This window comes from Coccinella septempunctata, chromosome 1, assembly GCF_907165205.1.
Source record: "Coccinella septempunctata chromosome 1, icCocSept1.1, whole genome shotgun sequence".
Lineage (NCBI taxonomy): Eukaryota > Metazoa > Arthropoda > Insecta > Coleoptera > Coccinellidae > Coccinella > Coccinella septempunctata.
In genome coordinates this window covers 2532250-2556735 of record NC_058189.1, presented here as the reverse complement: position 1 = coordinate 2556735, position 24486 = coordinate 2532250, and the positions used below count along the sequence as shown (strand labels likewise).

The 24486-nt window shown below is 39.6% G+C and overlaps 1 protein-coding gene across 2 annotated transcripts in view; it reads left to right on the top strand.

Annotated features, from left to right (window-relative positions):
- The first annotated feature begins 1539 nt into the window (after nt 1-1539).
- LOC123321491 (kazrin) overlaps nt 1540-24486 on the top strand; it is a 39566-nt gene continuing 16619 nt past the window's right edge. For both annotated transcript variants that reach the window (XM_044909140.1, XM_044909133.1), the window contains exons 1-7: nt 1540-1648; nt 5075-5405; nt 14709-14939; nt 15053-15340; nt 18702-18829; nt 21623-21802; nt 22188-22527. In XM_044909140.1, coding sequence (XP_044765075.1) covers nt 5090-5405; nt 14709-14939; nt 15053-15340; nt 18702-18829; nt 21623-21802; nt 22188-22527 — 1483 coding nt within the window. In that variant the 5' untranslated portion in view covers nt 1540-1648; nt 5075-5089. The remainder of the gene's footprint in view (nt 1649-5074; nt 5406-14708; nt 14940-15052; nt 15341-18701; nt 18830-21622; nt 21803-22187; nt 22528-24486) is intronic.

Here is a 24486-nt window from a genome sequence, read left to right as displayed (position 1 = left end):
GCAATTTGAATAAACAGAATCACAACTTAATAGCGGGTTTCACAAAACGTTGATTGCCCGATCAACGATTTGACTGCCTCTCGATTTCCAAAACGAAATCACTGGAACCTTTTCATTTCTGAATATATTGGAGAAATATCGATTGAGAGTCTTTGAAAGGACGTATATAAATCTATGCACATATGATGCTATAATGATGAGTTGGCTAAATGCTCATGATTGAATTATTGATTGAAAACGATCCATCGATCAAGCTTTAATTTCCTGATGAAGTTTTATGAAACTGGGAGTAAATCCCTTTCAATTCATTTGATTCTAAAAAAAATTATTGACCTTTCAAAAACTGACTGACAATTGTCTCCATCTCATGTTACCATGAAACTTTGATTGCCTGATCAACAATTTGACAGTCACTAGATTTCAAATTAGAAATCACTGAAAACTTTTCATTCCTGCGAATATATTGAAAATTAATGTTGAGAATCAATGGTTGGAGTGAGTCTTTGACTTTCACAAATAATTTAACAGTAGATTCTTGAGGTCAAAAGAAACATTTTTTTCTTTTATTATTCTCTCCGAATCGGCTCGGTTTAAATGATACAGGCTGCCAAAAACCATAAAAAAAATTATTTTTAGTTCTATTTCACAAAAGGTTTCATCGATTGAAATGAATGAAAATAGTTTTTCATTTATTTGATAAGTCTTTTTCCAACACAAGTTATCACCCATGTCTTCCAGTTTTCTCATTATGACCATTACATACCATTAAAATACCAAAAATTTAAAGAACCCAACTCTTGAAACTAAGTTGGACGCTATCCAATGAATATTTGAACGTTTTTTAAAATAAAAGTATTCTTCATATTTTCTCGTATAATTCGCCGTTTTCGAATAATTTGATATTCAAAAATAAAAAATATCTGTGAAATTCGAAAAATTGAATACTTCGGCTGCATGCAACTCTGATTAAAAGATCCACAGATGTGTTGTGTCATAGATTTACATCGGGTTTCATAAAACTTTGATTGTCCGATCAACGATTTGACACTCACTCGATTTACAAAACGAAATCACTGAAACCTTTCGATTTCTGAATATATTGAAGAAGGAGCAACTGAGAATAATTAAATGGACGTATGAACATCATGATTTGATGCGACAATGATATTCTGAATGATCATTCCTGAAATATCGATTAAAAACAAATTGACGTTTATTCGTCAATCAAGCGTTGATTCCCCGATCAAGCTTTATGAAACCCGGAGTAAGTTTGTTATTCTAAAGGGAATTTTGTTTCCTCAGAGGTAGCATAGCTTTGCTTAAAATGACTTTATCTTTTTATCAGGACCGAATCGAAAAAAATTGTATAGGAAAAAAGTGTTTCTTTAGACCTCAAGAATCTACTGTTGAAATATTTGTACGAGTCAAAGACTGAACCTGTATAATTGATATAATTGACGATATATTTTTCCTATTTAAAAATTATTTCCGAATATTTTTTAACATGTATCTCTTATCAAGAATTATAAGTATTTTTTCTTTACAGATAATATTTCGAGTTGTTCAGGATGTGGACGACTAACATCGGAACGCAGTCTGCAACGCCTCCATGGCGATGCTGATGCGTCTTCCCCTTACAGATGCATAGGTGAGGATATCGTATATCTTAGTTCGAAAAAGGGAAAGAATATACTCTTTTTATATCGGATATTTAATGACCTGCTCCGATTTTAAACACATGGTCAATTTCAACATATAGTATACGGAGTTACCACTATTGAATGATAAAACTAAGTATTGAATAATGTGTGAAATGAGTCGAAGGATTGGTGAAATATGAACATAGAATTTTTTGCACAATCTTTTTCTGAAACTATTTTTTTTCTTATTGCAGATAGAAATCAAATTTCATACATTTACTTATCAAAACGAGTTTTTGCCATTTGAACTCCTTCAATTACGAGTATATAAATATGAGAGAAATTAATTAATTTCAACTCACAAAGTGAAATTGAACAACATGAATATGAACTATAAACGTCATCTGTTGCTATGAGTTGAATAATGCCCTAGCAACAAACAATCGAAGCAACACCTTCCATGTCATTTCATAAACATAGAATAATCTATGGTTCATAAATCAGATAACTCTCTGGAAATTGTTGAATTTTATTCAAAATGGAAAAAAAATTTATATAAAAGACTTGAGCTAAAAATGTTAATTTAACTCTCTTGTTCTATAAATAACAATTATTCTTCAATGGGAAAACTGAATGTGTTAAGAAATTCCTTGCTATCACCCAAAACTGCTGCAGGAGTATGTGGAAACTCCAAAAGTCCTAAATCAAATTTGAAGAATGAAATTTCTGATTACTGCTGTTGGATGAAATATGGCATCTGAATTGAAGAAGAAGATAACTTCGTAAACTTTCCGGAGAAACTATTAATTACAGTGATCCATATTCTCCACAAGCTGTTTCGACCAGATAAAACTATTTCCGTGAATAATCTACAAAGTTTTCGGTGTAAGCGTCGGTTCATCATGTTCAATTTGTGGGAAGCGATTTGCTTGCACAATGAACGCTACATTTTCATCGTACGCTAAATGTGCCCATACATTTCACAGCAGCCTTTTTCAAAGAATTGACTGGAATATTTGCTGTACTTAATCGTAGAAACATAGACATAGAGACCCTATGTCTATGCATAGAAATAATGAATTCGCAGAAGTGTCAGTGGAAATGACTGTAGGCTGAAAATAAAAAATTTCCTATGGAAACTCATCGATTACCTTTTATTTTCGATATTTCAAATCAATAAATGATATGAATACATCCAAATAGGATATTATACGACGTATTTTGTACACTCAAATTCTAAAAATATCACGTACAATTACACTGCGCAAAAAAATTAACGCACATTCTGAAAATCTCAATTTTAATGAAAGTTAACTCTACATTGACTTTATAATTTATTTTTTATGTTCTCTCGGGAAGGTTTTGAACGAAACAAGACACATTAAATGGAAGAAAAATTCAGGATTTCACCGAATCTTATGTGAAAGAAGAGAAATGAACAATTTTCAAAATACTGAAATGCTGATAAGTGATTTAATACTTGGTATAGTCACCCCTTGCGTTAATTACAGCTCGGAAACGACGGTTCATACTCAAAATGAGTGATCTTAAAATGTTCTGATCTAATCCTTCCCAGATTTCTCCGAGTTGGATTCCTAAGTCATTAAGAGTAGCTGGATGATTTTCTGAACTTCTCAGCCTTCTATTGAGGTTGTCCCAAACCTGCTCAATCGGATTGAGATCTGGACTTCTTGCTGGCCATTCCATTCGAGAGACTTCAATCTCTTCAAGGTACTCCTGAACGATGCGCGCACGATGGGGTCTGGCATTATCGTCCATAAAAATGGAAATTTTCACCAATGTATGGGGCAAATGGCACTACATGCTCTTCAAGAATGTTCCTTATATACTTATCAGCATTCATAGCTCCATTATCAACGACCACTAGGTCTGTGCGAGCAGTCATAGATATTCCACCCCATACCATAATCGATCCTCCCCCGAAACCAGTAGTATTCAGGAAATTGCACTGAGCATATCATTCATATGGACGTCTGTCTACAAGCGAACTTCGATCACAATGGTAGAGGCAGAATCTAGACTCATCTGTGAAGAGAACTCTTTCCCAATCGGCCTCTTCCCAATGGATATGCTCTCTCGCAAAATCTAAACGCGCCCTTCGATGGGCTGGGGTAAGAGCTGGGCCTCTTGCCGCGACACGAGGCCTTAAATCATATTCTCTGAGGCGATTTCTTATTGTCTGAGTGCTAATTTGCACCTCATGAGTTTGCTCAAGCTGAATTTGAAGGAAGCGAGCGGTTGCAGGCCGTTGTCTCAACGAAGAAACTCTCAAGTAACGTTCTTGAATGGCAGTTGTTACCCGAATGGAACCAATACATTCAAAATCTGATAATATTTTTTATTCCTGCTGGGAAAAAACATCTGTATTGAAGAAAACCGTTGAAAGTGGATAAAATATGCATGCATAATTCTGATAAAAATAATTATCATGGAGAACACCTTCAGTTGTAGAATAAATTTGAGATTTCCATAATGTGCGTTAATTTTTTTGCGCAGTGTACAATAAGACTTAGGCCCGGTACTTTCACCTTCGAATAAATTTTATTCACTGTCAATAAGTATCCGTCAAATAATTTCCTATCTGAAGGATACCTTATTTCGGTGCTTTCAGATGAAATCGTTCGACGAATAACAATTCTATGAAAGCACGGTATACCAATTTTCACTGATTAATGTAAAATAAGACACCGCATTGCAGAAATTGTCATAATTCCAACTAGAAAGCAAATATTTCGTGAAAATCACACAAAGAATAAACATACATCAAGAATTTTAAAAATTCAACCAATTATGACGTACCGATATTCGATCTATGACAAATAAACTCTTATTATTAAGTTTCAATGACAGATTTATTCGACGAATAACACTATCTGAAAATGAAAAGACAGCATTTTTACTTATCCTACGAATAAGACTTATCTATCGAATAAATTTATCTATTCGCACATGAAAGTACCGGGCCTAAGAAGCGTCAGGCGTATTATAACACGTCCTGAATAATCATTCATATTGTCCGATTTTCATTTACTTTTTTAGTTTTACCATCGCCTAGTCATATTGAAAAAGCCTAGGCGTATTAAACAAGACTGATATTATGATAAGCCTGCGACACATACATAACCTTTTTCCTACATAAAATTGTGTACTTAATTTAAGTTTTAGACACGAATTCGCAATCAAAAGATGTCTCCTTCCGAATAAAAATTGACTTATCTTGGCATTTTCCGAAAAAACTCATAAAATCAGAAAAATCCAGCTGGAAGTGGTCCACCTTATATGTAAGATGCTTCACTTCACTCTACTCTTCGAATAAACAGTTTAGTTATCTCCTCTCGGAAAGTGAAATGAACCTATACAAGCCCCACTCAATGGCTTCAGAAAAAGACCTAACACAAATGATCTTTTTCCAGGTTAACCCTCGCAGAATGGTAGAAGAACACTCGGCCAACCTCACATCTCGGATAAATTCCGATTATCCCAATACTATTCCTGCTCCCCTATCGAGCCCCTCTTCACAATTCGACAATCTGAAACTGTCGAACTCGTCCTCGGAAGCCCTGGACTCCTTCGTAACGCCCTTGCTTTCCGCCGATAAAGAAAGAGATACCACTAGCGATTTGGACGTAAGAACTGCCGTCGGCGAGCTCAAGAAAGAAGGTTATCGCTCCTCCAGGCCTAGCTCTATTGAATCGCGTCGTAGCAAGTCCCTGGTGAATGCTAGTTCCGCATCTGTTGACTCAGGTAAATAATCGATAGGGGTTAATGTGAATATCCATTATTAGTCGAGAAATGGTCGATGAAATTTTCGATTTGTCTTTGTTGATTTCAAAGTATTTACATTCAGGAAATTGATTCATGTCTGGTTGAATGAAGGCCTCCTTTGCTAGGTACTGAATGTGAATCGAATGGAAGTTGGCAGCTCATCTCATTTTCTTCGAAAAACATTAAAGATCCTTTTGCAGTGTGGATTATACAAAGTGTTGATTAAAAATGCTGCAAAATGCAATAGGTGATTCCTCGTCCAAGACCATAGAGTCAAATAATCTCTCCTTTTTGTTCGAAAGGGCAAGAAAAATTTCGTAATCAATATGTTGATAGTCTGTCATTAGGTTTCACGAATAAAAGACCCGTTTGCACCGAACGCATTTAGTGTTAAGTGTCCCTTGAAATGAACCCTTAACTTAAATTACGTTGCACCAACTGTTAAGTGGCATTTAAATGGCTAAAGCAAGGCTAAAATAATTTGTTGAACTGGCTGCAGAACACTCCATTTTTGATGGATTTTGAAAATTGAATGAATTCATTATTGAATATCAAGCCTTTTCTTTTACCTTTATTGTTATGCCATCAGTTTTTCAATTTTGTGTCACAAATTATACTATAGTTAGCAACAAACTCGTTTCTTCTGTTGAGGAGTTGAGTACCCTTTGTAGATTACCACCACTTGCTTGGCAATCACTCATCGCATTCGTACTAACGAGGACAATAAAAAAGGCTATATATACATCATGAATTGGCCGAAAATGCTTTTTTTTTTCGTATCGTCTTGAAATTCGAAATATAGTTTAATTAGGCTATTCTCTACCAGAAACTGCAATCGGTTCTTCTTCAAGTGAATTATTAGGGCAGAAATTTTGGTAGGCCCTAGCAGCCGGAATAAAGATGAAAAAAGAAAATTTTCTTTAGACATTCTTGAAAATATTGCGCCATGACTAGAGACATATCTGACCAATTGATCTTCAATCCAACGCAATCTGGATCAAGGAATAAAAGCACAATTTTCTTCAGACATTTTTGAAAATATTCCAACATGACTAGAAACAATAAATTATTATGATCTTCAATCCACCCTCAGTTGAATCAAGGATCAAGCGATGAAAATATGTCTTTAGAGTTTTTGGAAAAACTAGTAGGAATTGTAATTCAAATGATCTTCTATCCAATACAACAAGCCAGCATAATTTTTTTCTTCAAAACTGTGATGGAATCAGGGGATTTTCGATGTCGATCGAAAAAAACGCAAGGCTATACATCATGAAAAATTTTCAGCCAAAATACATATTTCGTCGTATCGTTTTGAAATTCAGAATATAGATTAATTAGGCTCTTCTCTATCAAAAACTACATTTGGTTCTTCTTCCAGCCACACCACCCAAACACACCCCACACACACACCCTACCCACACACACTCCACCCACACACACCCCACACACAAACGACCCACACACACCCACTCCACACACCCCACACAGACGCACACCACACACGCACACCACACACACCCACCCCACACACCCCACACAGACGCACACCACACACGCACACCACACACGCACATCACACACGCACATCACACACGCACACCACACACGCACACCACTCACACCCACACACACATACACACACACACACACACAGACACACACTCACCCCACCCACACACACCCACACACACATACACACACACACACACAGACACACACTCACCCCACCCACACACACTCCACCCACACACATCGCCACACACACGCGCCACACACTCGACATTCGACATTCGACACTCGACACTCGACACTTGACACTCGACACCCGACACTTGACACTCGACACCCGACTTGACACTCGACACCCGACACTCGACACACGACACTCGACACTCGACACACGACACACGACACTCGACACGCACACCCTGCACCCCCCACACACACCCGCACACACCCCCGACAAATCCCTCATACACACACACCCGACAAATCCCTAATACACACACACCCGACAAATCCCTCACACACACACACACACACACACACGCACACCACACACGCACTCCACACACGCACACCACACACACACACACACACACACACCACACACACACTCCACCCACACACACCGCCACACACACACACGCCATACACTCGATACTCGACACCCGACACTCGACACTCGACACACGACACTCGACACTCGACACCCGACACTCGACACTCGACACTTGACACTCGACACTCGACACACGACACTTGACACTCGACACTTGACACTCGACACTCGACACCTGACACTCGACACACGACACACGACACTCGACACACCCCACCCACACACACTCCACCACAAACACCGCCACACACACGCGCCACACTCTCGATTCTCGACATTCGACACTCGACACTTGACACTCGACACCCGAATATTGACACTCGACACCCGACACTCGACACTCGACACACGACACTCGACACACGACACTCGACACTCGACACACGACACTTGACACTCGACACTCGACACTTGACACTTGACACTCGACACTTGACACTCGACACTCGACACTTGACACTCGACACCCGACACCCGACACTCGACACCCGACACTTGACACTCGACACTCGACACTTGACACTCGACACTTGACACTCGACACCCGACACTCGACACTCGACACCCGACACTTGACACTCGACACTCGACACACGACACTTGACACTCGACACTCGACACTTGACACTCGACACTTGACACTCGACACTCGACACACGACACTTGACACTCGACACTCGACACTTGACACTCGACACTCGACACCCGACACTCGACACTCGACACACGACACACGACACTCGACACACCCCACCCACACACACTCCACCACAAACACCGCCACACACACGCGCCACACTCTCGATTCTCGACATTCGACACTCGACACTTGACACTCGACACTTGACACTCGACACCCGACACTCGACACTCGACACCCGACACTTGACACTCGACACTCGACACACGACACTTGACACTCGACACTCGACACTTGACACTCGACACTTGACACTCGACACTCGACACACGACACTTGACACTCGACACTCGACACTTGACACTCGACACTCGACACCCGACACTCGACACTCGACACACGACACACGACACTCGACACACCCCACCCACACACACTCCACCACAAACACCGCCACACACACGCGCCACACTCTCGATTCTCGACATTCGACACTCGACACTTGACACTTGACACTCGACACTTGACACTCGACACTCGACACTTGACACTCGACACTCGACACTTGACACTCGACACTCGACACTTGACACTTGACACTCGACACTCGACACACGACACTTGACACTCGACACTCGACACTTGACACTTGACACTCGACACTTGACACTCGACACTCGACACTTGACACTCGACACCCGACACCCGACACTCGACACCCGACATTCGACACTTGACACTCGACACTCGACACTTGACACTCGACACTTGACACTCGACACCCGACACTCGACACTCGACACCCGACACTCGACACTTGACACTCGACACTCGACACACGACACTTGACACTCGACACTCGACACTTGACACTCGACACTTGACACTCGACACTCGACACACGACACTTGACACTCGACACTTGACACTCGACACCCGACACTCGACACTCGACACACGACACACGACACTCGACACACCCCACCCACACACACTCCACCACAAACACCGCCACACACACGCGCCACACTCTCGATTCTCGACATTCGACACTCGACACTTGACACTCGACACCCGAATATTGACACTCGACACCCGACACTCGACACTCGACACACGACACACGACGCTCGACACACGACTCACGACAATCGACACTCGAAACGCACACCCTGCACCCCCCACACACACCTGCACACACACCCGACAAATCCCTCATACACACACACACACCCGACAAATCCCCCTCACACACACACACACACACACACACACACACACACACACACACACACACACACATACACACGCGCGCGACACACACACCCTGCACCACAACATACGCGCGCGCGCGCACACACACACACGCACACACTCACACAGACACACGCACAAACGCCCCACGCACACACACAAACACACACCCCACACACAAACGCCCCACGCACACACACACACACACCTACCCCACACACACGTCTTCCCCACACACACACGCACACCCACCCCACACACAAACGCCCACCCCACACACACCCCACACAAACACACACACACCCCACACAGACGCACACCACACACGCACACCACACACACACACACCACACACACACACCACACACACATACACACACACACACACCCACACACAAACCACACACACACCCCACAAACACACACACACACCCCACACACACCCACCCACACACACCCACCCACACACACCCACCCCACACAGACGCACACCACACACGCACACCACACACGCACACCACACACGCACACCACACACACACACACCACACACACACACCACACACACACACACACACACACTCCACACACACACCACACACACACCACACAAACCACCACACACACACGCGCCATACACTCGACACTCGACACCCGACACTCGACACTCGACACTTGACACTGGACACTCGACACTCGACACTCGACACTCGACACACGACACTCGACACTCGACACACGATACTCGGCACTCGACACTCGACACTCGACACTGGACACTCGACACTCGACACCCGACACTCGACACTCGACACACGACACTCGACACACGACACACGACACTCGACACACGATACTCGGCACTCGACACTCGGCACTCGACACTCGACACACGACACTCTACTCTCGACACACGACACTCTACTCTCGACACACGACACTCGATACTCGAAACGCACATCCTTCACCCCCACACACACACGCACACACACACACACACACACGCACGCACACACACACGCACGCACACACACACACGTACACCCACACACGCGCACACACACACACGTACACACACACGCGCGCGCACACACACACGTACACACACACACGCACGCACACACACACGCACACCACACACGCACACCACACACGCACACCACACACGCACACCACACACGCACACCACACACACACACACACACACACCACACACACACCACACACACACACACACACACACTCCACCCACACACACACCACACACACACCACACACACCACCACACACACACGCGCCATACACTCGACACTCGACACTCGACACACGACACTCGACACACGACACTCGACACACGATACTCGGCACTCGACACTCGACACTTGACACTCGACACTCGACACTCGACACCCGACACTCGACACTCGACACACGACACTCGACACTCGACACTCGACACCCGACACTCGACACTCGACACTTGACACTCGACACTCGACACACGACACACGACACACGACACTCGACACACGATACTCGGCACTCGACACTCGGCACTCGACACTCGACACACGACACTCTACTCTCGACACACGACACTCGATACTCGAAACGCACATCCTACACCCCCACACACACACGCACACACACACACACACGCACGCACACACACACACGCACGCACACACACACGTACACACACACGCGTGCGCACGCACACACGTACACACACACGCACGCACACACACACGTACACACACACACGCACACACACACACGTACACACACACCCCCCACACACAACCGCCTCCCACACACACACAAGCTTTTATAGGCGAGGTTGGTCTGCCCCACCTAAAAACTCATTTGAGTTCGGATTTACGTTGACGAACGTCAGGCCAGCTGACAGTTCTATTGCATTGTCTCACGAAAATTTTGAGTGCAATGTAGTCTTTGACTCGTACAAATATTTTAACAGTATAGATTCTTGAGTCGAAAGGAAACATTTTTCTGGCCCTGATAAAAAGATATAGCCATTTTCAGTTTTCATAATGAGCTGTGGAAAAACAGAATTACCCTCAGAATAACTAGCACAGACGCACAGATGTGACAATTCACATCTGTGCGTCTTTTAAACAGAGTTGTATTCAGCAAAAGGATCCAATTCCTCAAATTCCACAGATACTTTTTAATTTTTGAACATATTTTACAAAACGTTCAAATATTCATCAGATAGCGTTCAACTTAGTTTGAAGAATTGGGTTCTTTGAATTTGTGGTATTTTTATGGTAAGTAATGGTCAATGATAAAACTGGAAGACGTGTCAGATATCTCTGGCATTTTAGAGTACGCAGATTTCTCCAATTAGTCGATGTCGAAATGGAATAAAGCAAGTCGTATCATTGGTAATAACAAAGACTAACAAAAATTCACTATCCATTTTTCATGATCATATCATCCCATCATCTTCGACCAACAAACATTCCTTTCATTCTTCACGTATATAGATATAAAAACTTAAGGGCCCCTTACTTAAGATTCTGATAAGCCACAGTCGTGCAACTAGGAACAAAATTAAGCGTCCATTAACTTTAAACGACACTTAGTTAAGTACTCGTTTTAAGGGGTATTGGTGCAAACGGGCCTAAAATAGTAAGTCATAAGCTTATGGGGAGTCCGGAAGAGTTGAACCCCTTTTCACTCTGAAGCCACTTCAACTGTTAATGGTAGCAACTCATTTTTTTGCTTGAAGATATCATGCCCAAATAGGTCACGATAGATAATAATAGTAGTAGAGTGATAGTGAGATGAACATTTTCACTACAGCAATTCTTTTTTAAGAACCGAAAATTGGCTGATTTCTCCCTAACCTATGGAAGAGTTGAACAGGGGGCGAAAGACACTTGACCATAAGTTTGTTTATCAGGAAAAACATTGATAGAAAACAATTTCCAATGACCAACGATTGTCTATGTCAAGGTTTTCATCATCAGATGTAACAGCCTATGAAATACATATTTTCTATTTCAGAGTCACTTTCACTCATTTCCATAATGGTTTTTACTTTTTGTAACCCTTTAATATTTTTTATCTATTTCTATTATTCAATTTTTTTTTTAAAGCAAACTATCATCTAAGCTCGGTGAGAGAAACTTGGACTGATTATGTCCCGACCATAGCATGGGTCAAGTCTCCCGCACTCCCTAAGTCTATTCAACAGTTGTTTTCTTGAAACTTTCACAACAATTATTAAAAAGGCTCATCGTTTGTGAAACAATATCAATCAATGAAAGCAATAAAACTAAATAAAACCACGCATCTATTAAACTTTTCAGACAGTATAAGAAACAAAAATTGTTCAATTTCCTACTTCCTAACAACAAAATCACATTCAACCCTCTCACTCCCGAACTGTTCTGATGGCGGCCAAAATGGAGCCTCCACTAGTTGTGCCTTGTAGTATGTCGCAAGCTATTTACGATACCGGTAGCGCGAAATTTGAATTGAAATATTTGAGGTGATTCAAGTCTCCTACCTGAGCAAGTCTACCGGACTACTCCTACTGTTTGTTTTAGTTACTGAAATATAGAAAGGTTTTTCAAAAAAAAAGGTACTTCTAGCTAATACTGTAAACTGTTTAAACTCAACTGTTTCCATAAAAGACGGGAAGAAAAAGAAACACTGACAGATTTTAAACATTTTCCGACTTTTGTAATATACAGGATGAGTCTTTGACTCGTACAAAAATTCTAACAGCAAATTGTTGAGGTCAAAATTAACACTTTTTTCGCATACCATTTCTTCCGATTCGCCCCTTATAAGAAGATATAGCCATTTCAGGTTTTCATAATGAGCTGAAAAACAAAATTACCTTCGGAATAACTAGCTTAATCTATGACACTACACATATTTTAAACAAGTGGCTCAAAAGTACTAAATTTTTCGAATTTCGCTATTTTTTTTTTTATTTTTGAACATCAAATTACTCGGAAACTGATTATACGAGAAAAAAAGGAACAAAACGTTCAAATGTTCCTTATATACAAACTTTCAACTTAGTTTCAAGAGTTGGGTTCTCTGAATTTTTTTATTTTTATGGTACGTAATGGTCAGAATGAGAGAACTGGAAGACGTGGGTGATATCTTGGGTTCGAAAAAGATTCCTCAAATAAATGAAAAACTATGTTTCGAAATTCATTTTATTCGATGAAACCATTTGTGAGCTAGAACTAAAAATAATATTTGTGTTTTGTTTTTCAACACCTATAAACAAAACCAAAATCCTGGTAAGTCCGCCAGAAAACATTCAAACAGATATCAGCCTGGAGAATGGAACTCTAGAACAGGTCGAGCAGATAAAATGCTTGGGAAATTTCATAAATACTAGGGCTAACCTGGGCACGGAAATACACAACCGTATCAATTCGGCATCACGGGCATTCTGGAAGCTGAAGGACAGAGTGTTTCAAAATCACGACCTCAATCTTAAGACCAAGGCAGCTGTTTTTAAAGCAGTGGTCCTCCCAAAGCTGCACAACCTACAGGCAACAACGCAAGACAGATAATGCACACCACAAAGTTTAAAATGCAGAAGTCTAGCAGCGCGCGAGTTGTATAACAATTGAGACTCAACTAACGAAGACCCGACTCAGATGGAGCAGCCACATTCTGAGGATGCAAGACACAAGACTCCTCAAAATAGCTCTGTATGGCGAATTCACAGAGGGAGCTCGGAACCAGGAGGCAAGTATAAGCGGTTTAAGGATATAACTGAATCAAAACCTAAAATCAGTTAATGCCAATCATAACTGGGAACAACTAGCGTTAGACAGATCACAGTGGATGCCTTTGGTCTACAATTATAATGGAGACTCGAGAAGAATACAGCCGCGGCCAGATCTGGTTGGTGACTATCCATGCCCGCAGTGTGGAAGGATCTGTAGGTCACTGTTGGGTCTTTTCAGTCACAGGAGGGTACACAGTCGCTAGTAGCCCTAAGAAATTATAAGTTTGATCGCTCCGATAGTCTGGTTTTTGAGTCTTTTTGTAGACTTATTCTCGCTAACGAGATTCAGCAATGACAATAATCTGTACAACCAAGCCGATTCGGAAAAAATTTTTAAGAAAAAAGTTTTTCTTCTGACCTCAAGAATCCCCTGTCAAAGACTCACCCTCATAAAGAAACAGCATTTTAAATTTACTATATCATACTGCCATACATATCTCTGTAACAATATATAAAACTCATACTTGAATTCTTCAGGTGAAGAAGCGAAACCATCCAAAAGGGACGTGAAGAAGACTCGGTCAAATCCGGTGAGGTGTAGTGAAGCACAAAACGTTTTCAGTGATAGAGTTAGTGACTACAAGAATAATATTATGACGGTAGACGAAAACGCTAGTCCCTTGAAGGATAGATCTTCGCCAGATAGTGGAGACAGGTTGAGTAAAACAGGATCTCCAAAACCAGGATGTAGCAGTCATCCAGATGCTGGTGAGTCAATTTTGATACCATGTTTTTATCAACCATGTTTGTTCAAATCATCAGGATTGTTGAAATGATGAAAAAGGTCAGGATCTCTCTAACGATAATATTTTTTTTAACAGATTCATCCTCATCCCGCTCTCCACGCAGCAGTGATGGAAACCAAGATGAAATGTCTTCGATGCTGTCATCTCCTACCTCCTATCCAAAATCGGCGCTCACAATTAGGAAATTGAGACTGGAAAATGAACGCTTACAGGCTGAACTCACTAGACTACGTAGATTGGTCGTATCAGGCGCTACCTCGGTACTAGCTGACAAAAAAACGCCAACAGAAAGTAATGCCGATCCAAATGGAAAAATCCACTCCTTGGAAATGGAATTGCAACTGGCCAAAGAGGCTTTGCTGAGTAAGTATTTGAAGCTGTTATTCCCATTAGGAATTGTAGACGGTATCCAAAAAGTCACGAACGATTTGGATTCGCCAACAGATAAATATTAGTGAACGTGTTATCAAAAATAAACTGCACCACATGAGATAGGGATATTGACTCAAATTGCGAAAAAATATAGTTAAAATAAGATTTTTGTGATGAAAATTCACATTAATATGATTTCAAGTTAGAAATCAATTTTAGCCTGTAGGTCTGCAGCATAGGTGGTTAAGAAAAATCGAGTAAAATAACGAAATTTTATTCCCAGAAAATTAAAGCATTTTAAGACTATCACTACAATGTATGACCTCCACGGGCATCAATGACAGCTTGACATCTTCTTTGCATACTACACACGAGGTTGTTGAACATTTCTTGAGGAATTTGGTTCCATAAACGGGGCGGAAGCTCTCTCAGATCATTTGAGGATTCTGGGGTAGGTTGATGATTATCTAATCCTCTTTGGAGCATATCCCATGCATGTTCTATGCAATTCAAATCCGGTGAGTGCGGAGGTATTGGTAAATGTGGAATACCAAGCTCCTCGCGCGTATTCTCAACTATGGCTGCACGGTGCGGTCTAGCGTTATCATCTAGAAATTAAAAAGTTTCGCCAATAGCAGCGTGAAAATTTGGCACAACATTGTCAATGACATGTTCCCTATAGTGTGAGGCGGCCATATTCCCAGGACAAATGTGTAGATCTGTGCGCCCGTTGAAACATATCCCGGCCCATACCATAACACTACCCCCTCGGAATGGATGAACTTCTTGTACATAACGACGATTACGGGGTGTGCGTGGGATTGTCCATACCCTTATTCTTCGAGAATCTGAAAATCGTCCATATCTGGATTCATCAGTGAAAAGGACACTACACCATTGATCGTTCCAATTGATATGTTGCCTTGCCCATTCCAGTCTTTGACGCTTAAGGTCACGTATTAATGGAACTACTCTTAATGGACGTCTAAAACCTAGATTCACCTCTCTCAAACGTCATCTGATGGTTTCGATGGAAACTTGGACCTAATCTGCATTTTGAAGAGTATTCCGTAGCATTCTACACGTAGATATAGGGTTTCTTCTCGCCGAAATGGTGATGAAACGATCCTGAGCAGGTGTTGTTTTTCGTCGCCCACCAAGCCCTGGTCTTTCCAACACGGAACCTGTCTCCCTGAACCTATTCCAAAGTCGAGATATCACACTTTGGCTGACTTGGAGCCTTTCCGCTACAACAACCTGAGTTAGGCCGCCCTGTAGCATTCCGATAGCCCTATTAGCCTCAGCGTTTGTTAATTTACGTCTTGGCATTTTCAGAAAACTAGTTTCAAATCGAAGCCGTTGATAAACTGATTTCATTTCAAAATAAGAACATTCATGAAGCATATGCAAAGAACCAAACTTCAGAAAAAAGGCGACCAGATTGACGAAACGTCTCATACTGATTTTTATTGGATCGATTCAAGTTGTTATTGAGTTTTAAATGATTTTACTGCGATTTTCTCGAAGATTACATTCTTTTAAAAACGATGAATACGATATCCCTAACTCTTGTGGAGCAGTTTAATTGAACAAATATCATAGTTCGCAAATTTTCATCCGACGCTAACAACCCGTGGTGTGAAAGCAGTCTTATAATTAATCTTTAAGTATCTAGATCAGAGTTTGCGTCTTTTTCAATCTAGTTTCAAAATATTACCTCGTAAGTATTAAACGAAATGAATTAATCGTAGAGCCTAATTAAAAAAATAGTTCCGACTTTGATAACAAACGCCGAGGTTTTTTAGCAGCCATTTCGTTCGGAAAAAGAATCCTGAAAATTTCAACTGGGAGTTGCGAAATTTCAACTCCAGACAATATTAGGCGCTGAACGAAATTAATTTGCAATTAGGATTTTCACTCGTTGAAGTTTCATAATAGCTTCTTTCATGGAATTGATAATTACGATCTGCAGCATTACAGAAACTGTAACAGGATCTTGATACAATGAATCCTTTCGATATTAAAGAGAGGCACTAAATGTGGGACGTGTTTTGAAAGACACGCTTTTAATGAAACTTTTATTAGTTTTATTATCGTTCGTGATGAAAACACGCTATATACGCCAGGAATTTTTGGACGTCTATTTACTGAATTTGGTATCATCTATGAAATATTCCACTTTCATTCTGAATTGAATCTTTTTTTGTCGAAAGAGATTCATGTCGAATATCTCCAGTAGTAGTAGTATAGCAATAAAATGACATTCATTTGAAAGTGGAGACAAGTCGAACTTCTCTGAAAAAAAAAACAGCATGGAAAAGAAATATCTCAGTTAAGTACTACTACTACCATAGAATGGGGGCTTTTTCTAATTGGTATGAAGAAAACCTAGTGAAACTGACGAAAACTTCATTCTATGCAGGGCGGGTCTTTGATTCTTACAAATATTTTAACAGTAGTTTCTTGAGGTCAAAAGAAACACTTTCTTCTTACAACTTTTTCCGATCCGACCCTGATAAAAAGCCATTTTAAGTTGCCACCCCTGAAAAAACAAAATAACTAACCAAATCTGTGACACTACACATCTGTGGATATTTTAAACAGAGTTGCATCTAGCCAAAGTACCCAATTTTTAAAATATCATTTTTAAATTTCATTTAAATCGGACCACTCATTCTCTCGTTATAGATATCGAAAAATTATGGCAAAAATCCATAAATCTGTATCTCCGAATGTTATGGCCTCAATTGCAAAAGGAGCAACTTTCCTGAGAGGCCTATATGAGCTGCATTCACCAGTAGAATATTTTTTCTCATACATCTGGTTCTCATTGTTAAAAAAATTAGAGAATCCATTAATTTGCTTTGAGGAGTTATATAGAGTTAAACATCCACATTTAAATATATTAGTAGGGATATCTGTATATCAAGTGATTAATTAGAATCTAACAAATTCACCAGATCAATAAATTGAAATAAAAGGAATTATTAAAATGAATCGTGTTCATAATATCGAAATACGGATTGTGAATTAGAAGAACAGAAATATACATTTTTCGGTATTATGATCCATAGATCCATAGACATACGGAATTCGTTCCATTTTAATGGGTTATATTGTATACTTACAAAAGTGTCACGATGATTTTAACAATGTAGAAGAAACCTTTTTCGACTTGAATATAGCAAATAATCAAAATATCATACATATATGTATGTATCTGGTGATAAAAGTTCTTCCAGAATTTTCCAACAATTTTATCGAGTGTGTATAGTTTGCAAGTTGATCGAGACTTTCAGTGGTGATTTATCTGAAAAAGTTCCACCATGATTTACGACATTGTATGTTCCAGCCTTGAAATCTGATAGAAGGCGGCTGAAAGCTGAGAAATATGACCTGCTCAACCAAATGAAAGACTTATACGGAACTTTGGACGATAAAGAAAAGGAGCTACGAGATTTCATCAGGAACTTCAATACGGTAGGTGTACTCCTCAACTTTCCTTTATTTTAACTTTTCAGGGTATATTTTCAGAGAAGATCTGAACCTTTTCAATTTCGTTATCTCGATTTTGCGAATTTTTTAGAGCGACTCAGTAATTGTCTCCAAACTGTCGGATCTGGAAGATTCATCCATATTCCGTTCCTTCAAAAAACGGGTTATTTGGGAAAAAACTTCCATTAGGAAGGCTGATTAAATTACTGTTTTTCTTTTTGAGAATTTTCAGTGATAAAGGGTGTTTCATTAGGAAATACTTAATAGGAGGAAGGAGGATATGTGGCATCGAGTTGGTCCTGGAGATACCACATTTATTGGCTCTCACTGTCTTCTTAGCCGAGATACAGGATGTTTTATGAATTTTACTCGTTTCTTCTTGAGGTCATATCAGACGAACCGCCCAGTATATTTTCTCCATATTTGGCAAACGTCTTTCTTATTCAAAGGTCGAATATATTATGCAATAAACCGAAAGTAAAATCCAGGTCCGGGTTGACAAAAAATCATGAATCGTTTGAATCCTTGAAACATTCCGATAATCAGTTATGTACCTACATACAGGCCATTTTTTCTGGAAATGACAAGAGAGTAACTAAAAATTAAAAACTGAAATAGTCTGCACCTATAGAAGGAAAAACCAATGTAATAAGTTATTACTAAATAATGTTAAAATAATTATTTTACTTTCAGGAATCCAAGTTCTTGAAAACCTCACTTGTGCAGTAAAACCGTCTGCGCGAAAATTTAAAGCACACCCTTCAGTTAAGTTGTTTGTGGTCTTTTCAAATATTGAAGCAGATTTTCAACATTTCGATGACAAGGTGTTTTTTCAAGGATTCAAACGATTCATAATTTTTTGTTAACCCGGACCTGAAATTTACTTGAGATTATTGCATGATACATTTGAACTTTGAATAATAAACACGTTTGCCAAATATGAAGAAAATATACCGGGTGGTTCGTCTGATATCGCCTCAGGAAGAAACGAGCAGAATTTATAAAACATCCTATATCTCGGCTACGAAGACACCAAGAGCCAATAAATGTGGTATCTCTAGAACCACCTCTGTGCCACCTATCCGCCTATTGAGTATTTCCGTTTCCCATTGAAACACCCTGTATAAGTTATTGATCGATTTGAATATTTAAGATTCGTATATGTGTTCGTTGAAAATATCTGAGATAAATTTTTTTATGAATATTGAAATGGTACGAGGATATATTGAAAAATTCTTAGCCTACTATAGAACCAAACAAAATTTTAATCTCAAAATTTTTTATTACTCAACATATTCTTCTCCTAGTTGAATACATTTATTACAGAGAACATACAACGTCTCTAGACCTTTAAAAAAAAATGTTTCTTCTTCCTCTGCAAACCAGACCTCCATAGCTTTTATAACCTCCTCGTTGGAGGAAAATTTAGGACCTCTTAAACTTTTTTTCAGTTGAGATTAGATATGATAGTCGAATGGAGCCAAATCTAATGAATAAGGGGGGTGTTCTAGCAATTCAAACCCTAAATCACGAATTTTTTGCATGGCAACATGAGATTTGTGTGCAGGGGCATTGTCCTGCAAAAACAAAACATCTTTGGATAGCTTTCCGCGTCTTTTCTCTTCAATTTTTTCCCATAGAGTGGTCAGTAATGTCCAATAGTTATTGTTGTACTCTTGTCCAAAAAATCAATCATGATTACTCCATGGCAATCCCAAAACACTGAAGCAAGAACTTTTCCAGCAGGTTTTTGGACACGAAACTTCTTAGGTCAACCTTCTTACTCAACCAGAGTGTCGCCATTCCATCGATTGTTGCTTTGTTTCTGGATCGTAGAAATGTACCCAAGTCTCATCCATGGTAACAATTCGGTTTAAGAAGTCTACATCGTTTTCAAATCGAGCAAAGATCAAACGCGATGCTTCTACCCTTGCACGCTTTTGGTCAACATTCAAACATTTGGGGATCCATTTTGCAGCAATTTTTCTCATGTCCAAATTGACGTGAACTATATGATGAACGCGTTCGTATAAAATATTCAGTGCTTCAGATATTCGTTTTAGCCCAATTCGACGGTCTGATAAAATCATGTCATGAACTGCATCGATACTTTCTGGGACTGACACAGAAACTGGCCTTCCCGATCGGTCATCCTCTTCAATGGAAAATTTACCTCTTTTGAAGCTTGCAGTCCAATTTTTCAACATTGATCACCAAGGGTATTAAGCATATCTTCGTAAATCTGCTTACCTCTAATCGTTGTATTCTGCTTTTCATCTGTAAGTTACAAATCTGTAGCATACGATCGATCTGTCTGTGTCCGGTTGATAGATTCGTAAATAATGCAATTCTGGAAATGTACCTGTAACAGTGTTAGTTTCGAACTACTTATCGTGAATAGATACGGATTCATGTAAGCTATAGATCACTAAAACGGTCCAGAAATGCATAATTTTCCTGAAAGCTTATGAAAAGTTAACCCTTTAATATACAGGTACTTGATGATGGCTCGATTTCCATAATTTCGGTGGACATTTTCTTTCTTTTGATTTATTTAGTAACTCTGGCTTACTTTTTCGACCTCAAACTTTACACTGACACTTCTAATGAGTTATTGTTCGTTGCTATGGTAACGCAATATTTTGTTCATGCATGGAACTGGTCTAGGCTAACTAGATATCAATACATCCTCGTATATGCATTAGGCAAAATATCTCACCCTAACCCTTTTCCGCGATCAAAAGTTAAAAATCCTATTTGATCTCTCCTTTTTTGAAGCGAGTAAGGGACACGAACAGTTCGGTACAACAACTATCTACCGAAAGGGAAGAGCGTGAAAGAGAACGTTGGAGTTTGTTGCGGCACGCTAGAGATGAGGCTGAGAGAAGTTTATCTCTAGCTGCCCAACTTAATGCCAAAGAGGTTCAGCTTCAAATAGCACAAGAACAACTTCAGGAGGTGAGTTTCCATTATTATGTCAGTCTCAAATAAATAATGAATGAATACTATCCTGGAGCTGAAAGTCTTGTTTGTAGAAAAGAAATGCAGAAATATAAACCTCTCTAACCATTGGTTTATAGCAGAGTCAACTAACTGCTTCAATCTGATCTACATCATTCTCCAATACACACAAGAGTCTCTCATACATCATATACTCTTACCTGGACAAAAACTGAATTACCTATCTTATATTTCTTTCATATTCACAATAGGAGCCTTGAGCGTTTTATAGTTGATACACGAAGATAATACTGATTGAGTCATGTACTCTTCTACTTACGTTGGCAATGTACAATTAATTTCTTTCAAAACAGATTCAATATCGAAATTAAATTCGTTACAGGCCCGTCGACAACTTGCTTCTAGCGGCTGTTTATCGGATCAGGAATCCTTGGCATCGCTTCCGCGCCACGGTATAAATGGCGGAGCGCTAACCCCTGGTTCGGGAGGTCTCATATCAGGACACCACGGCCTAGGTTTGATTTCAGGAGATCGCGGTAGTTGCAGCGCTGATTCTGGAGTCAGAATTAGCTCGGATCGTGAAAGCGGTGCTACTTCCATAGCTGGTAATCTTTCGGATTCGACAACGGATGGAACACCAACTATCACCATAGAAGGTGGAAATATTGACGCGGATTCAGTGTCCATAGTATCGTCGTTACCGCCTCCGCATATGTACCAAAGTGAGTAATCTTGACAATTGCCAAAAAAATTCTTTTATCTACTCCTATTAATTTATATATTCATTATTCAAATGCTTTTGAGCAATTAATAGTATTTGTAAACAAACAACGTGAGTTATAATAACTCACTACTATAACTCACTATAATAAATCAGGAAAGATTTACGAACCGGCTCTGTGCTTTTTCTACAAGCCGGTTGGCCGAAAGGGAACAGTCCATTATTGATATTGAGGGGAGGAATGTCACTTGAATAATTTTGACGTTTTCAAATTAAGTTGATAACCCTAGATTAAATTGATAACTAATTATTGTGAATATTTTGCTCAAAAGAATTAATTCAGATAATGAAGATGAAGTATTATGTACACCTCCAGAAGTAAGACGAGCTGCTAATATTACCATACAGAATTTATCGCCCGAAAATTTAAACTAAAATTTTTATAGTACTGTTGTAGGTCACTATTGAGACTTGTCAATAAAGTTCTTTCTCTGTACTTGTATCTTAGTATTTATTGTTAAAGTCGTAGATAAAGTATAGTATTCAACTTGCGGTAATGGTCATAACTCACTTGATGAATTACAGCACTCGCCTACGGCCTACATTACCGCTCGTTAAATAATATACTAATTCCCTGATCTAGAGATTTTAAATAAATTCGAGTGTGCAGTGTGTGCCTGAATAACATTTAAACTTTTAACTATTGAACAAAAACTAGAAAAAAATTGTAATTCCTTCAACAATTAAATAGGTTCCGTATTCTTTACTGTTTATTACCAGACAGTAATGTCTGATTAGGTGGGATTCCTCGTTTCATCGTCAGATAATTCCGAAAACGAGATATGTAATATGTCTCAACGAAACAATGTAATTTTTAGAGAGAAAAGTTTTTGAAAAATCCTTAAGGAAATTTAACCAAACGGTGATTTAGACCCGTTTGCACCAAACGCACTTAGTGTTAAGTGTCCCTTAAAATGAACCCTTAACTTATATTACGTTGCACCAACTGTTAAGTGACATTTAAATGGCTAAAGCTAGCCGTAAATTTAAGCGCTCCTGTAATGACCACTTAGGTATTTAAGGGCGGGATTCTAACCCAAAATAATTTGTTGAAGTCATAAACTGGTTGCAGAACTGCTGTGGTTTTTCTAATAACGTCAAGTACCTTTTATTAGACAATCCATTTCATTATCAATCATAATGCTAATTCAGCAACAAAAAGTTGTCACTCTTTGATAATAATATAATAGTTTACTTGACACTAACTGACAGGACAATAAAGTTAGGTTAATGAAATGACAACGATCATCGGCAACCGGCCAACCAATGAAGAGGCTTTATAAGACTAGAATGAAGTTGCACCAAAATAAAAAACTGAAATATCACTAGATATGAAAACTTAAGGGCCCCTTACTTAAGATTCTGTTTAGCCGCAGTCTTGCAACTGACAATAAAATCAAGCGTCCATTAACTTTAAACTACGCTTAGTTAAGTACTCATTTTAAGGGGGATTGGTGCAAACGGGCCTAACTCCGCTTAACTTGAACTCAGATTAAAATACAAACGAACTGTTTCTTACATTCACATCTGCTTGGACTATGCAGTGAAGTAAGAAGGGTAAAGAAACCACAAACCACATCGACATGGAATCGACCTGATTTCAATTTCAATACTCGTATGTTATAAATTTGCTTAGTACGCTTTGGAAATATATTTGAAGTATTGAATTTATAAACTTATACTCACTAAATGAATATTTCCGCTAGATGAAGCAAGAAAATTATAATAATGATTATATTAATTCTCTTGCTGATCCCATAGCTCGTAGATATGATAGAAATTAACATATTGGTGATTGGAAACAATGCTTGTTTTCCTCAAAATGATATTATTATGCATGAACTATGATATTAATGAATAATAAGAGGTGTTACCAAACAAGTGCGAAAGTTTCTGTGGG